We start from the raw sequence: 13,875 nt of genomic DNA on the forward strand, positions 1-13,875 counted from the left end.
TTCCCCCCATTGAAATCTGATTAATGCCACAGCACTTGCATAGTTTAGAAATATTTTCTGCTGTTGCAACTGTCCATTTACGATCATGTCAATCTAACTCAGCAGTCGGGGTTTGAAAGGTCATCATGTGGACATATGTCCAATTTCCAAGTGGCCCTGAGATGTGAATGTTTATATTGAACAGTTTTATACTGCAGTGAAATGTTTCAGTAGTGTGACAAAATATATTTTATTGTTAAAAGTAAAACAAATAAAGATGAACATCACTGAACAACTGTCTTTATTCCTATATAAATGTAGTGATTTCTATACAAATGACCAAAAACTCAGGTTACAACGAGACCAAAAACAGCTTCATAACATCAGACGTCTGGCTGTTAAAACAGGTAACATAATTCATTATTGTTTTTATTCTAACCAAAAAAAAAAAAAAGAATAAAATAAAACAAAAAGGCAAAAATAAAATTACTGAAGACTTTATTTCAGATTTTGAGGCAATTCTTCATTTTATGAACGCAACATCAGGGATCTTGCCTTCAGTCTGGAAAGGGAAAGAGGCATTTTAGCGCATTAGCACAACAACAATTATGTTGGTAATGTGGTGAAAGAGATGAACACAGTAGGACTCATTTTACCTTCAACTGAGTGAAGATCTGTGCTGCTCTGTTGAAGTCCCACTCATTATCTTGCAGACACCTGCAGAGACGAGTGATTAGACCATTCAAATTCATTCAATCATGATATCATGCGACACTGCCGAAACCACATGAGCAAAAAACCTAGACCTACTTTTGCGACCATTCCAGGTTCATGCCTGACTTCACTGAGAAGGCCGTGAGCATCTCTTGCTGTGGTGCAGTGAGGGTCGGGACGGGACTGGAGGATGGGGTCGGGGCGGGAGCCACAAAAGCTCTGCGGATCTCTTCTGTTGTGGCCATTCGGATGAAAAGCTGGTCGTTGACGATGCACAAACTGTCACAGGAGGAGCAGAGAAAGATGAGACCTGAGTGTTCGTTCATATCACATGGAGATCACCGTTCTTTATGGTTTCCTATGACATGTTCAGTTCAACAACAGGAAGATGACACAAACCACTGGAAGTCAACTCAACGTACCCAGAATTTCCTGCCGGGACTGTAACAAAGACTCTCGAGAAGGCCATTGTGGATTCTCTGGATTTACCATCAACAACAACTGAAAAACACACAAATACATGAGCAACAAAATCAACACTTTTTATATTGTGCTGGATAAGAAAGAAGAATCTTAGATCCTGACGACGGAGCCACTCACCTTCTTTAAAGACTCCGCTCACTGTGAATGACAGTAGTGTGTTCTGTAAACAGAAACCATTTTGCCAAGTTAGAACAGGGAAACAATTCACAATGAGAGAAGACGACGTGTGTGGTCAACAGATCAAACATCAACTCACCGTGCACGTGTTTACGTCAACTGTAAAGGAGGCGATGTCGTGCTGAGTTTTCGGCAGCTCGTTGAGGAAAGCCACCACATTCAGGCGCGTGTGTTTCAGCAGTCGATACCGTATCGCTAAAGTACGAAGGATTCAGAGAGAAGTGTCAGGAGGAGTCACAAATATATTCAGCCTCTACAACACAGACAAGACAGGTGAACAGCTCAACATGGAAACTCACTGGTGTCTTTGATCCTCTTCAAGTTTCGACTGTCTTTGTGATACTCTCCCAGACTGCTCCTAAAAATCAGCAGAGGGACAATTAATGGAGCTACAGCTCAGGAGAGGGATCAACCGTCCATATGTGATAAGAGTCAAACAGGTTCTTCAGGATCATGCATTATGAATAATGAAGAAGGTTCTACTGTGGTAAAATAAAATGGAAAATCTTCAATAGCTTGCATCCACTTAAACAACACTACATGTGTTGATCCAAGTCATTAGTTACACTGTGCATGTTCTTACCTGGAGGGGTTCTGGGTGGAGTACGGTGTTGTGAGGGATAACGAGGCTCCGTCATGGTAGGCATCCAGGAGGGGCTGCCTGTCCCCAGAGTCATATATACTGTAGTACCTGCAACACAGTCGCACCGTTAGTTTGCTCTGTTACTATCACCACCATCTTTGCCTGTTGCAAGACGATTGTGTATATAAAGAAGTTGAAACTTACTGTTGCAAGAACCGAAGGATGTGAGCCTTGATTTCATCAGAGCCAAAACAGCTGCCCTGAATTATCAAACAAGAAGCTTTTGTCAGGCACATCAGGGCGACAATAACTGTATTGAGACTTTCATCAGCAGGAACACAAAGTAGTTTAACAGTAACATTAATGGAGTGGTTGTGCTCAGTATCTGATACACACGTGGAGGTAACTTACACAATTAATACACTCACCTTGCATGGCGGGATAGTGGTCGGCGTTTCCACGTCGAATCCAATGGGCGGAGGGAGATCATAACCATCCTGGAGGAAATGACACACGAAGAAAGATACATGAGACATAAATAATCACTGGTCAAATCAAATTTACAAATAAAGAGTGTGAACTTACCAGTTTGAGAAGCCGGGGAAACCTCTCCCGCACGGCACTGGTACGGGAACAAAAACCAAGAACAGTAAAGTTAGCACAAGAAAGCAGGTCCCCCACACACACACACACAAATAAATAAGGCTCATTATTTGCATATACCACTGTCAGTCACACCTGTTGATCCATTTAGCATCACTTTGTGCTTTTCAGAGGTTTTAACCTGTTACACTTTGAAACTGATTTGGGAGAATATATTCATGTATAGATGGAGTAGAAATGTAACTACAACCACGGCCACAAGTCATTTAATGTCCTGTTTACATTTAAATTCAGAAACTGACTAACATACACGCTCTTAGTTTCATGCTGTGCTCTTTGACTTCTCCCACCCCGGAGTGTACTTACCAGCAGGTATACTCACCCTCTCCCCCAATATGTTGATTTACACAGATCTGACATGGAGAAGCAACACAACCACACTTTTCTAGGAACACACACACACAAACATGCAGAGTCCACGATCTACCAGGCTGTACTGGAAACCAGCAAGCACATCCATCTTGAGTTAGGAAAAATAAAAAGGTTATGCGTTTCTGGGAGAGAGGTGGTTACCGCCAGTCTCGTGTCAACTTCCCTCCCACACTCTGGCAAGTTTGTGGAACAGAGGAGTCACCAAAACACAACACAAGGTCTAAAAAATCTTCAGATACACTCGCACAGGTAGCCTGTTATTTAGATGACATGCCAATCATTAACCGAGCAACTTTGTCAGTGTCCACACCCTTGATTATGGCCACAGAAAGAACCTGAGAACAGAGTTGAACAAACAAGACAGCAGGCCTCAAAGTGAGCTGAACCCAGCAGCCCCACCACCCATCCCATAGCCTCCCTTATTGCACAAACAAAGCAGATATAAGTTAATGATCTCACCCCCATCATCATCATCATCATCATGATTGCCCCATCATCACTAAAGTTATTATAAAGGCTTTTTATTTTCTTGACTAATTTGGTCCAAGTTTCTGGTTACAGAGGGACTTAAAAAACATTATACGCTGAACTAGATTCAACTAGAGGGATAATTCTCTTCTCCCTGAGATTATTCACCGAGCTTCTCTGTACTGGTCACAGCCATCAGAAACTGGAAGAGGAAATGTTTTCCCCTTTTTATTTCATTTGACGTTTCAGGCAAAGCTGAACCTTCAATTTCCAGTTCAGAACACATTGCCCTCAGAGGTTAGTATTTGTCAAACTCTCCACTCCGCAGAGGCCTGTTTTAGGCGAACGAGATCAGACTTAGCGGAAGAGACGAGTGTTTTTTTTCCATGGCTCATGATTGGTCATTAATAATGACACAGAACCCTCTCCACCTCAGCCCAACGGCTTCACCCGTGGAGTCCCGTCTTCTCAGTTCCTTCAACGTGCTCTCAATGAGTATGAACTCATGGGGACTAAGACCGAGTAATCGTGACTGTGCCTGCCTTAGGTTGTCCCGGGGTTTCGAGGTGGGATCTTACCCGTCATGGGCTATCCAGCCTTCCATACTCGCTTGTTACAGGGGGCCGAGTGGGCACGGGTGCTATGAGGGGAGGGGAATCATTGGCTGTGGATTCTCTGTGTTTCATCCAAACATCTGTGAAGATGAAAATGGATGGCCCTCTCTCCAATACCGCTACACAGCACTGCTCAAGGTTATTCTGGATTCATGTTTCTGAAACCCTAAATGGTATATTAGGGTTGTAATGCCAAAAATATTATTTTTTTAAAAAGAGTTTCTACTCAGTTACAATCACCAGCGGATTGATAGTGTTTCACACCGGTTTAATGGGACGACTAATCAGGATGTCAGCAGGGGGGGTGCTGGGTAGAGCGTCACCAAGGACCATGAAACCAAGAGGAGACCAAAGCTCAAAAGGACGTCCCACAGAGAAGCTGAAACTGGCAGAGAAGGTGGAAGGTGGTTTAGCAAGCTGAAAAGAAAACATGGTTCTGTACTGGAGGTGGACGTCCTCTTCCAGAACATCTCTTGGAAGTAAGAAATGTTTAGGTTGCAGAGGGAAAAGAAAAACATTAATCACCAAGAGAAGCAATGTGAAACATAAAGAGGATTGTTCTTTTAAAATGTCCAGCTGCTTAATGCATAGACATGTTGCATAACTGTACAGTAAACAACACGTGTGCAAGTGCACATGTAGGTTACTTAAGTGCACTGTACATGTCAGACTCTATGCAGACGTAAATCAGCAGGTAGAGATGCTGTAGAGAATGGAACATCTATATATTATGGTTACGGTTTTCCCCGACCTCGTCTGTCTGTCTCTCACAAACACGCACCTGGATTAAAGTTGTTAGTGAAAGTCAACAGGTCCAGTGTTCATCATACTGGGAAAAGGCTGTCAGTCATTGCATAGCCATTTTACAGATAAAACACAAAGGTGGGTGTGATCTTCTTATGTAACAGGCTGATGCATACTTCTGTTATACAGGAGAGGCTCCTGGGCACTCACACGAAACAGTCACACCACCGAATTGTCACAATAAAAATGTTTACTTGTCACCCCCCTAGAATCGTGGACTGACCTGATGTATGAGGTCTGGTCCTTGAAGAGGTCACACAGAGGGTTCCTGTTCAGCCACAGCTCCACCAGCTTCAGACCTTTCACCTTGTCCAGCTCCCGGTCTGACTTCAGCTGTAGAGAACAGAACAACATTGTTGAACATTTAACAATTACACACACACCAGCTGCAAGGGGGATAAATATACATTTAACAACAATATAATGTTTAAAAAGTATTGTGCCTTTTATGAACCGAGGAGCCAGTCTCACCTCGTTGTGGGAAAGGTTGAGAGTCTTCAGATTAGGCACTTTGGTAACCAATTCAGTGAGTTCATCCAGTTTGTGGATGCGGTTGTTACTCAGGTTCAAGCAGGTAAGCTGGCAAGAGGACAGAAGACTGTTCATACACACGACCCTAGAGTTCATCATCTGTGCTTATTTCAAGAAAATATTCCAAGAAAAGAAAAGTGTCTGATCAGTGTTAATGTTACCTCAGGAATGTTTTCTTCAATGATTTTGAGGACAGCTTCCATGTTTGTCTTCCTATTCAAGATCACTTCAATGTTTTGGGACACCAGGTCTGTCACATAAAATGTATAGTGTGAAGTATAAATAAAAAACACACATATGACACATAAGAAAATAATTCACAGCCATATATTAACAACATTTAAAGACTTATGAAAATATAAATACCTGGGTCTGTTCGGATGTTGTTCAAGTCCAGTGCTTGCTGGGAGCCGTCAAAACGTTTTGCCATGCATTGCTGTGAAAGAGGCCATTCAATATAAACAGTGTATAATCAGATCTATAATCAGTCACATTAAATGAATCTGGAATCACATTATTTGACACTTAAACCGCTGTTTTAAAATGTATGTGATTCAGGTGGCTTCTTGTTTTCTCCAGTTTACCTTCAGGTGCTCCAAGTGTTCAGGCTTCAGGTCTGACAGGAGGAAGGATGGTGGAGCACTGTTGTTGACATGCACTTCAACCTTAAAGAAACAAACACACAACACAGATTTGAACCCTGAGATATACAACACATGTCTAATTTTAGATCAAGTGTCATTTATTCACTACATGAAAGCTGTGGTTGCAAAACTATTCCGGGACAACATCAAAGAAGTTGTACAGCATAGCAATTAACTGTAAGCTGAAGCCAACAATTCAGTGGGGTAACATGATCCATCTGTAAAGGAAATTAGACAAGTGAGGTTTCCATTTTTGCCCCCAACATACCTTATAACCATCTGTGTCTGTGATCTTGTGAGAACATTTGTGCAAAGCACTGGCGGCAGCTGAATCATCCACATAGAAATGGACCCTGCTATGGTCAACGTGGTACTGGATTGACAGGAATAAAAGAAATGTAGTTAGAACTGACTTAAAACAAGTTTCATAATTTGTCTCTGGAGAATGTTTATAGGTTCAAAAATAAAGACTAACTATTTTTTTCCAGAACCATGGACACATTGTAGGCATTTTAAAGCCACCACACAATGTGCAAATACAGATAAAAGCACAAAAGCTTCACATAGTAAGTCATGTTTTTTCCACATTTATATTATTTTGAAGAAGAAAAAAAGTCTAATATCTATAAATTTGTAATTACAGGACTGAAACTCACCTGTACAGGTGTGTAGGGAACTGAACATATGTTTTGGAGAGCTGTCAATAACCATTTCTTGTCATACTTTCTTCCGTGTGGTATCTGCCACAAAGAGAAGAAACCAAAACCGTGAGCTCCTTTGCCAAAATAAAAAGTTTGATGCATTGATGTCCTCGAACTGTCATGATACACACCGTCACTTTGTACCATCCCGATCGGTTTTTCCCTCCTCCAATGCCACCTCCTCCACCCCGGTCTCCTCCTCTGAAGCCACCACCTCCTCCTCCTCCTCCTCCACCTCTACCACCTCCTCCCCCTTTGCCTTGTCGCCTGTCTCTGTCAAACCGTCCTTCTCCTTTCCGAAAGGGTCTTCCATATGGGGTGCTAGAGAAAACACAACAAGGTAATATATTAAGACATTGCCCTTTGTGTTTCCTTTGATGGAAACAAAACTGAATTGTTAAAGGAGAGACTCAACGCTTGGATACGGAGGCCACTGGAGTAAACACGGGACCAAATTCAGGAAGCGACGCAACATGCAGTGCATCTTGTGTGGCGTTAACAAGTGACAGCTGTTGCATTGAAGCTACAACATGGCTTGCTAATGGCTAACCTCCACTCTAGATAAGCCTCCACTTGAATTTTGTGAAGTACACATGTAACTTTTGTTTGAAAGGCGACAGACACTCATGTCGGACCGAGTCATGTTCTGTTATTGTTTTATGCTGTTATTTGCACATTTAAAAAAAATTAATAATAAGCCACTTGTGGAAAAAAACATTTGTTGTAACAGTAATGTTACTTATCAGTTATTGGTCAATGTGCATTTGACTGACCGGGTTCAGAGGGAGGGAGGGATTTCCCCTTCTGCATCATGCAATCAACGACAGCCCCTTTCAACCACATGATGTTGCTCAAAAAGCTTCGTGCACTGCAGCAAGTGCAGCGCAAAAATAAAACCAAACCTTTGTGATGTGTGAAAACGACCTAAGTCAGTACCACCCACCTAGCCAGGTCCAAACGTTTCCCAGCAGGACGTTGTATCGTCACAAAATGGTAATGTATAGCACAAATTCAACTCACTTTTTCAGTTTTTGTTTGATTTTCTTTAAGTATTTTGTGTGGGTGGATGATTAACAGGTTCCCATACTCTGCATACCAACTAGTTTACTGAATGTGGAAACAGATCATCTACATTCTCTTCCTGCCTTTCTATTGTTTAGGGTGAACTTCCTGCACCTCCCGCCTTCAGGTGCGTGCAACAGATCCACATCAAAAGACCTTGCTGCGTTCATTACTCACATTACTTAAATCTGTCCTTTCATTTTAAAGTTGTTACTCTTACACTTAAAATAAATACAAACTCACATTATAAATGCAGTTTATCAGGTCCAATACTGAACACTTACAATCTGTTCTGAGAGCTGTTGTCCTGCGGGCTGTCACTCATAGCCACATCTCCATCTGTGTCTTCGAGCCTCGATCGTGGTCCGGGGCCTCCAAACCCTCCAGAGTGGCTCCCTCGCTGACGGTCTCTGCGTGATCTGTCATACGACCGACCCTTGTAGGAGCCCCTGCCTTTGCGGTTGCGCTGAGGTGCAGTTCTGTCATCGTGCTCTGTGAGAGAAGGTGAAAGGTAGTTTGTGACATCACTATAAAACTAAACATATATATGTATATTTATATATATATATTTCATAAATATATGAATATGTTCCATTTGATCCACCCTATAAATCAACACTACATGACACCACAAGGGTGTTTCACATTACTTAACGCTAAAGTCAAAAAAACAAAAAAAATAAATAAAAAAAGGAACTTCCTTGACAGAAGCTAATGTAACCTATAAGTGTATTTATTTATAATCCAAATAACACTCAAAAGGTCATAACTGAGTGTTGATTAAAGACTCCATGCTAATTAGGAATCCAGGGAGCTGAGATCGTTTTACCTCCTTGGACAATGGGATCAGTGCTTACGACCTCTCTCCTCACAATTAAGTCCCCGTTGTCTATAGAGAAGTGGGGAAATTGCAGAGAAAATTAATAGCGAGTAGCAAGCATGGTTCCTTACCGTTGTAGTAATGACCGCCGTCCGCCATGTTTCTAAAATAGTGTCGTTTAAAAAGACCACAGCCCTGCACGAAAAGTAGTACGAGTGATGCTTTTCTTTTCTCTTTCACAAAACACAAAGCCGTGGCCGTGGAAGAAACTCTAGCATCCCAAAGGGTCCAGAGAAAACACAAAGACGACCACCGCGACAGGCTAACAAGCAGCTCTTTAGCTGCAAGCTGTTAGCTAAACGCGGGGACGAGAAGACGACGGAAGTCTAACGTAACACACACCTACACTTCCTGGGCAGGCGGGTATTTAAAAAACAAAATAAATGAAAAAAAAAAAAAAAAACACGCACACACACACACAACAAAACATGTTCGTGACCGTGCTCGAATAACACAAGAGAAGCCGTCACATAAAAAAAAATAAAAGCCACTTGAATGCTTTGCTAACGTTCGCTCTGACTAAAGCTCATGTTAGTTGTTAGCAACAGTTAGCATAGTGCTAGCTTAGCCGAACAGCAGGTTTTTCTTTGGACCACAGAAAATCACAACATCTTCGACCAAAAAAATTATATTTCGTCGCTGTAATAACGCTCGTCTACACAGACATTTGATTTAGTTGACAGTTTCATTTAAAATAACACCAGCTCTGTCAAAGCACACGTGCAAAGAGAACAGGGGAGTAAAAGAAAAAGTCAGGATAACAACAAAGCCCGAAGGCTTATTTCCATGAACATAGATGGTCGAGAGGAAAACAGTTACTTCAAAATGTACCAAATGACTTGTCTGTTGGTGTTATGGAAGTGCAAATAAAGATAAAGTCATATTAAAACACAAAAACACTGCTGGACAAAGTCTCATCTAATCTGAACAAGCATGCAAAATGTAAAATAAGATATTTATTAATTACACAATCCCTGTAAAAACACCCACACCCACAAAATGTTGTGTTTCCTTTCAGTAGAAATTTCATTCTAATTTGAGATTAATTTTATCTGGATGAAATAGGTGGGGACTTTAGGTGTTTTGATTATTTTGTCTACACTGATTATTTGATAGAAGGCTGTTTCAGACACGTAGACCTGTAACAAAAGGGAAAGTAGTACGGTCTTTAATGTAGGCTGCATTCCACACCAGCGACGTCATGCTTTTGTGTATGCTGGTTTGGCTGGTTCACTGTCATCAATTACCGAGACACAAAATAGAACTGAGTCATAGTTTATATACCCCTGAGCTTTCACATCAAATGTCCATAGAAACACACCCTATATAACATATAGTTTAATAGTAGTTCAAACTACTCTACGTTTTACAAGGGAAACAACACTGATCATCAGTTACACTAGTGAAAATAAATACACTAGTCAAAAGTTTGGACCCACCGTCTCATTTTCTTTGTTTTTCTGATCATCTATATTGTAGATTCTCACTCAAGGCATCAAAACTATGAAACATATTTGGAATTGTTTGGATGACTAAAAGTGTGAAATAACTCAAAACATGTTTTATATTTGTTGTTTTTCTTGGTCCAAACAAATCTCTTCTGCTGTTTTTTTTTTCTTGGTGGTGGTTTCTAAGCAGCTATTTGATCATAAAGGCCTGAACACACAGTCTCCTCTGAACAGTTGATGTAGAGATGTGTCTGCTACTAGGACTCACTAATCTGAGGAGCTGATAACTTGTGATTTCTGAGACTGATCACTCGGATCATTATCCTCAGCAGCAGAGGTGACCCTTGGTCTTCCTTTCCTGGGGCGTTCCTCGTGTGAGGTTTTTGCAACTGCACTGTCTGAACTTCAATCCTTAAAAAGTAATGATGGACTTTCATTTCTCTTTATTCAGATGATTGTTTTTTTTTTCTTTGCAGTTGTCAAATAGGACTGTCTGCTTTGTACCAACCCAACTTCTGCACAATACAACTGACGGTCCCAACCCCATTAGGAAGGCAAGAAATTCCACAAATGAACCCTGACAAGACACACCTGTGAAGTGAAAACCATTTCAGGTGACATCATCATGAAGCTTAATGAGAGAAGGCCAAGGGTTTACAGCACTGTCAACAAAGCGAAGGGTGGCTACTTTGAGGAATATTATTTAATTTTTTTTTCTTTGATACACAATCCCATATATCTTGCTTCATATATTTGATGTCTCCAGTATGTATCTACAATGAAGACAATAGTAAAAATAAAGAAAAAAAAACACTGAATTAGAAGGTGTGTCCAAACTTTTGACTGGTGGTGTACATGAACAAAATCCCCCTCATGACTCATTTAATGATGAGTTTATGTAGAAATAGTGTAAATAATAATAATAATGATAATAATAAAGGTAATTCAACTCTGATTATGTAGGTTAAATTAAATTTAAATCCTGTACCTAATCATACTGAAACTGAAAAGTGTACATTGAAGTTAGACGTGCATACCAGAGTGTTCGCTCTTCATTAGATACACTTGTGTAAACAAAGCTATTCTAATATAACAGTACCGTTAAATCAGCATTTGTTGAATACCATTTGCTGATGGAATAGAAACTTGAAAAAAAAAAAAGAGGAAACGCCTCACAAACGCCACAGGGCCAAGACTGGTGAGGTCAACAGACTCAATCAACTGGTGAGGAAAACCCGCTCGGTGGTGGGGACTGAACTTGGGCCGCTTAGAAACAGTGGCTGAGAGGAGGGTGAAGGACAAAATCTGTGCAATATTGGACAATCCCTCTCACCCTCTGCATGATGAGCTGTGGCTGATGTGCAGCTCATTCAGCCAGCGGATCATCCACCCTGGTGCAGAACTTAACGCTTCAGACGCTCTTTTGTGTCATCAGACTGTACAAAAGCACACAGCTCTGACCTCACTGAGCCCATATGTCCCATATGTCACTTTATCCACAACTGTTGTCACTTGTGTACTGTACTTTCTGTTGCCTGTTGTCCTATTTAATGTTGTGGCTGCCTGCTCTGTGCCCTATTTTATTTCTTTTCACTGTTTATTTTTCTGACTAGTGCTGCTGTAACATTTGAATTTCCACAATGGGGATCAATAAAGTATTATCTCATCTTATCTTACATTAAGCTCCAAGTAAAGAGGGATTTATTCAGGTCTTAACAAACAGTGTTTCCTTTTTTCCCTCATTTGTTTAAAATCCCATTGAACTGTTGATTCAACTACATTTTCATTGTGGAAACTACAGTTCGTACTATCGGATGGTGCTGTGTTTTCTAAGAGATCTTATTCTACTTGAATGAGTGAGGAAACGTCTTCAGGAAACTCTGCAAGTCAGGTTGCTTTTGTTTTTTGATGCACTGACACATGTTTCGATTATTTTCACAACCCGATTTTAATCAGTGAGCTATACTAAATAACAGGAACACTGTTGGCACCATAAACCACATCCTCCAGAATGATCATACAGTTGAATTACCACCTTTCTGACACTGTTTCAAGGTAAACAAAGGGAGTTTTAGTGCAGGGCTGTTATACTACTATACTTGTTTTTCCATTAGTGTACCTAATAAACTGGCAAGTGACCCCTGAAATCTAAGTCACACATTAAGGGCTGCCTAAAATGTTCATTAAAAGAATAAAAAAGGGGTTTCATGTAGCTCTTTTGCATGTGCTCTTTTGTTTACCTGCACAGCTGCAGTGCATGCCAAGACATTTTGTCAGGCAGCTGAGGCACAGCTGTCACTAAAAACATTAATGACGGGACAGTGAGTGAAACAGCATGAACAAAGGCAGCACCTCTCTAACTTTCCATGTCAAAATCTGTGCAGTGATGTCTTCTGATCTTACGCTGCCAAGGGAGTAAAAGTCAAGGTTGAACAATATATTGCTAATGTCAGATTCTGGGAATGCTCACACAAAACACGCATATCATCTAAGTTAAGTAAATAAAATTTGTAAATTAAATTTGACACCGCCAGGATCCAAATTCAAGTGTTACCAGAAGTGATCCAGATAATTGTGCTTTATTTACTTTTAAATATTTCACGGTTAAACTGTATTTCTCCTCTGTGTTTTAACAGACAGCTGCCCGACACATTGTTCCTAAATAACTAATGAGGTGGATGAAATGGATCGGTCAAACTTACCGTCGTTGACCACACGTGTCACAGACAGGTTGGGGTAACGTTCCCGAAACAAAACCACACGAGTCATCCTGCAAAACTTGTCAAACCTCTAGGGAAGCATCCGCAGCCTGCTGTGTAGTTGAGAGAGAACATTTAAAATATATAAAAAAAACGTCTGACGCTGTGTCGCTTTTACTGAACTGGAGTAAATTTTAACCGCGCAACTTATTTTTCTTTGTCATTTAATTCAGGTGAGTCATGGAGGCGACGTTAGCTTTAGCTAGTTAGCGTTAGCATGGCGGAACATCCTGCAAGATGCAACTCCGTTCTGACAACGAAACTTAGACAAATTTTACCGATTAATTCCCTTCACCGTAGTTCTATTTTCTTGTTATAATGTGGGATCTGTCACTTCTGCCTGTTGTCCGGGCCGACCAGCCTGTTTGTCCCGCTCAGTTTCCCTCAACGCGGATATTAATATGGCGCCACCTGGTGGAAGAACCAGCACCCAGCAACCTCGACGCTGCGCGGTGTTACATGATTATTTGTCTGTAGAGGAACGTCCGCCTATGTTTGTTTGTTTGGAGGCCGTGTATTTGATTAAAATATTTATATTTTATATTTCTACATTCACTACATTTAAAAAATATATATTTTTACATTTTATCCAACACATACGTTTTACTGCATTGTTTCACATTATCAACAGGGGATGGAAATAACGTTGATCATCTTTGGACAATTAAATGTTCTGCTGGGAAACGTTTGGACCCGACATTCGTGTGGATTTTACTTAGTCATGTACCACCCATCTAGACCACACACACACACACACAAACAAACAAACAAAAAAAAACTGTTTAGGAACAACTAAAAACAAGACAGAGAAAAAAAAGGGAAAAAATTGGATTGCATTGGAACCGATTGGAACAAGTCTGATCCACTGAGGCTCATCCCTTCAACCCATTGGATCCAAAAGGCCCCTACCCCACTAACATCCTGTTATCAGACATTACAGGACACCCTCAGAAGGATCACGTCCACTCTCTGATGAGTCACAACTGTTTTGGA

The 13,875-nt window shown here is 40.9% G+C and overlaps 1 protein-coding gene across 2 annotated transcripts; it reads right to left on the bottom strand.

Annotated features, from left to right (window-relative positions):
- Positions 1-210: 210 nt before the first annotated feature.
- Positions 211-13,278, bottom strand: nxf1a (nuclear RNA export factor 1a). 2 transcript variants are annotated; one of them, XM_047585194.1, is made up of 23 exons: positions 13,161-13,278; positions 12,826-12,935; positions 8,625-8,684; positions 8,080-8,287; positions 6,865-7,054; positions 6,689-6,772; positions 6,301-6,405; positions 5,973-6,053; positions 5,755-5,824; positions 5,550-5,638; positions 5,329-5,436; positions 5,081-5,190; positions 2,522-2,558; positions 2,365-2,433; positions 2,141-2,196; positions 1,937-2,044; positions 1,653-1,711; positions 1,433-1,548; positions 1,294-1,336; positions 1,116-1,194; positions 790-972; positions 636-696; positions 211-541 (listed from the first exon to the last, which is right to left on the bottom strand). In XM_047585194.1, the coding sequence occupies exons 2-23, from the start codon at positions 12,890-12,892 to the stop codon at positions 503-505; spliced, it is 2,022 nt and encodes a 673-aa protein (XP_047441150.1). In that variant the 5' UTR covers positions 12,893-12,935; positions 13,161-13,278; the 3' UTR covers positions 211-502. The 2 variants fall into 2 exon arrangements, with proteins under 2 accessions (XP_047441150.1, XP_047441151.1); XM_047585195.1 differs by lacking the exons at positions 8,625-8,684; positions 12,826-12,935; positions 13,161-13,278 and adding an exon at positions 8,747-9,005.
- Between the last annotated feature and the right edge of the window lie 597 nt (positions 13,279-13,875).

Source organism: Mugil cephalus, chromosome 5 (genome assembly GCF_022458985.1).
Source record: "Mugil cephalus isolate CIBA_MC_2020 chromosome 5, CIBA_Mcephalus_1.1, whole genome shotgun sequence".
Classification (NCBI taxonomy): Eukaryota; Metazoa; Chordata; class Actinopteri; order Mugiliformes; family Mugilidae; genus Mugil; species Mugil cephalus.

Bases quoted from the DNA above. Each gene is read 5' to 3' on its own strand.
- nxf1a (XM_047585194.1), bottom strand. From the start codon at position 12,892: ATGACTCGTGTGGTTTTGTTTCGGGAACGTTACCCCAACCTGTCTGTG. The intron at 5,639-5,754 runs GTATTTATATTT...TTTATGTGACAG, and splicing joins CAACATCCGAACAGACCCAG to ACCTGGTGTCCCAAAACATT. The intron at 1,195-1,293 runs GTGAGTGGCTCC...TGTGTTTTTCAG, and splicing joins GAGCGGAGTCTTTAAAGAAG to TTGTTGTTGATGGTAAATCC.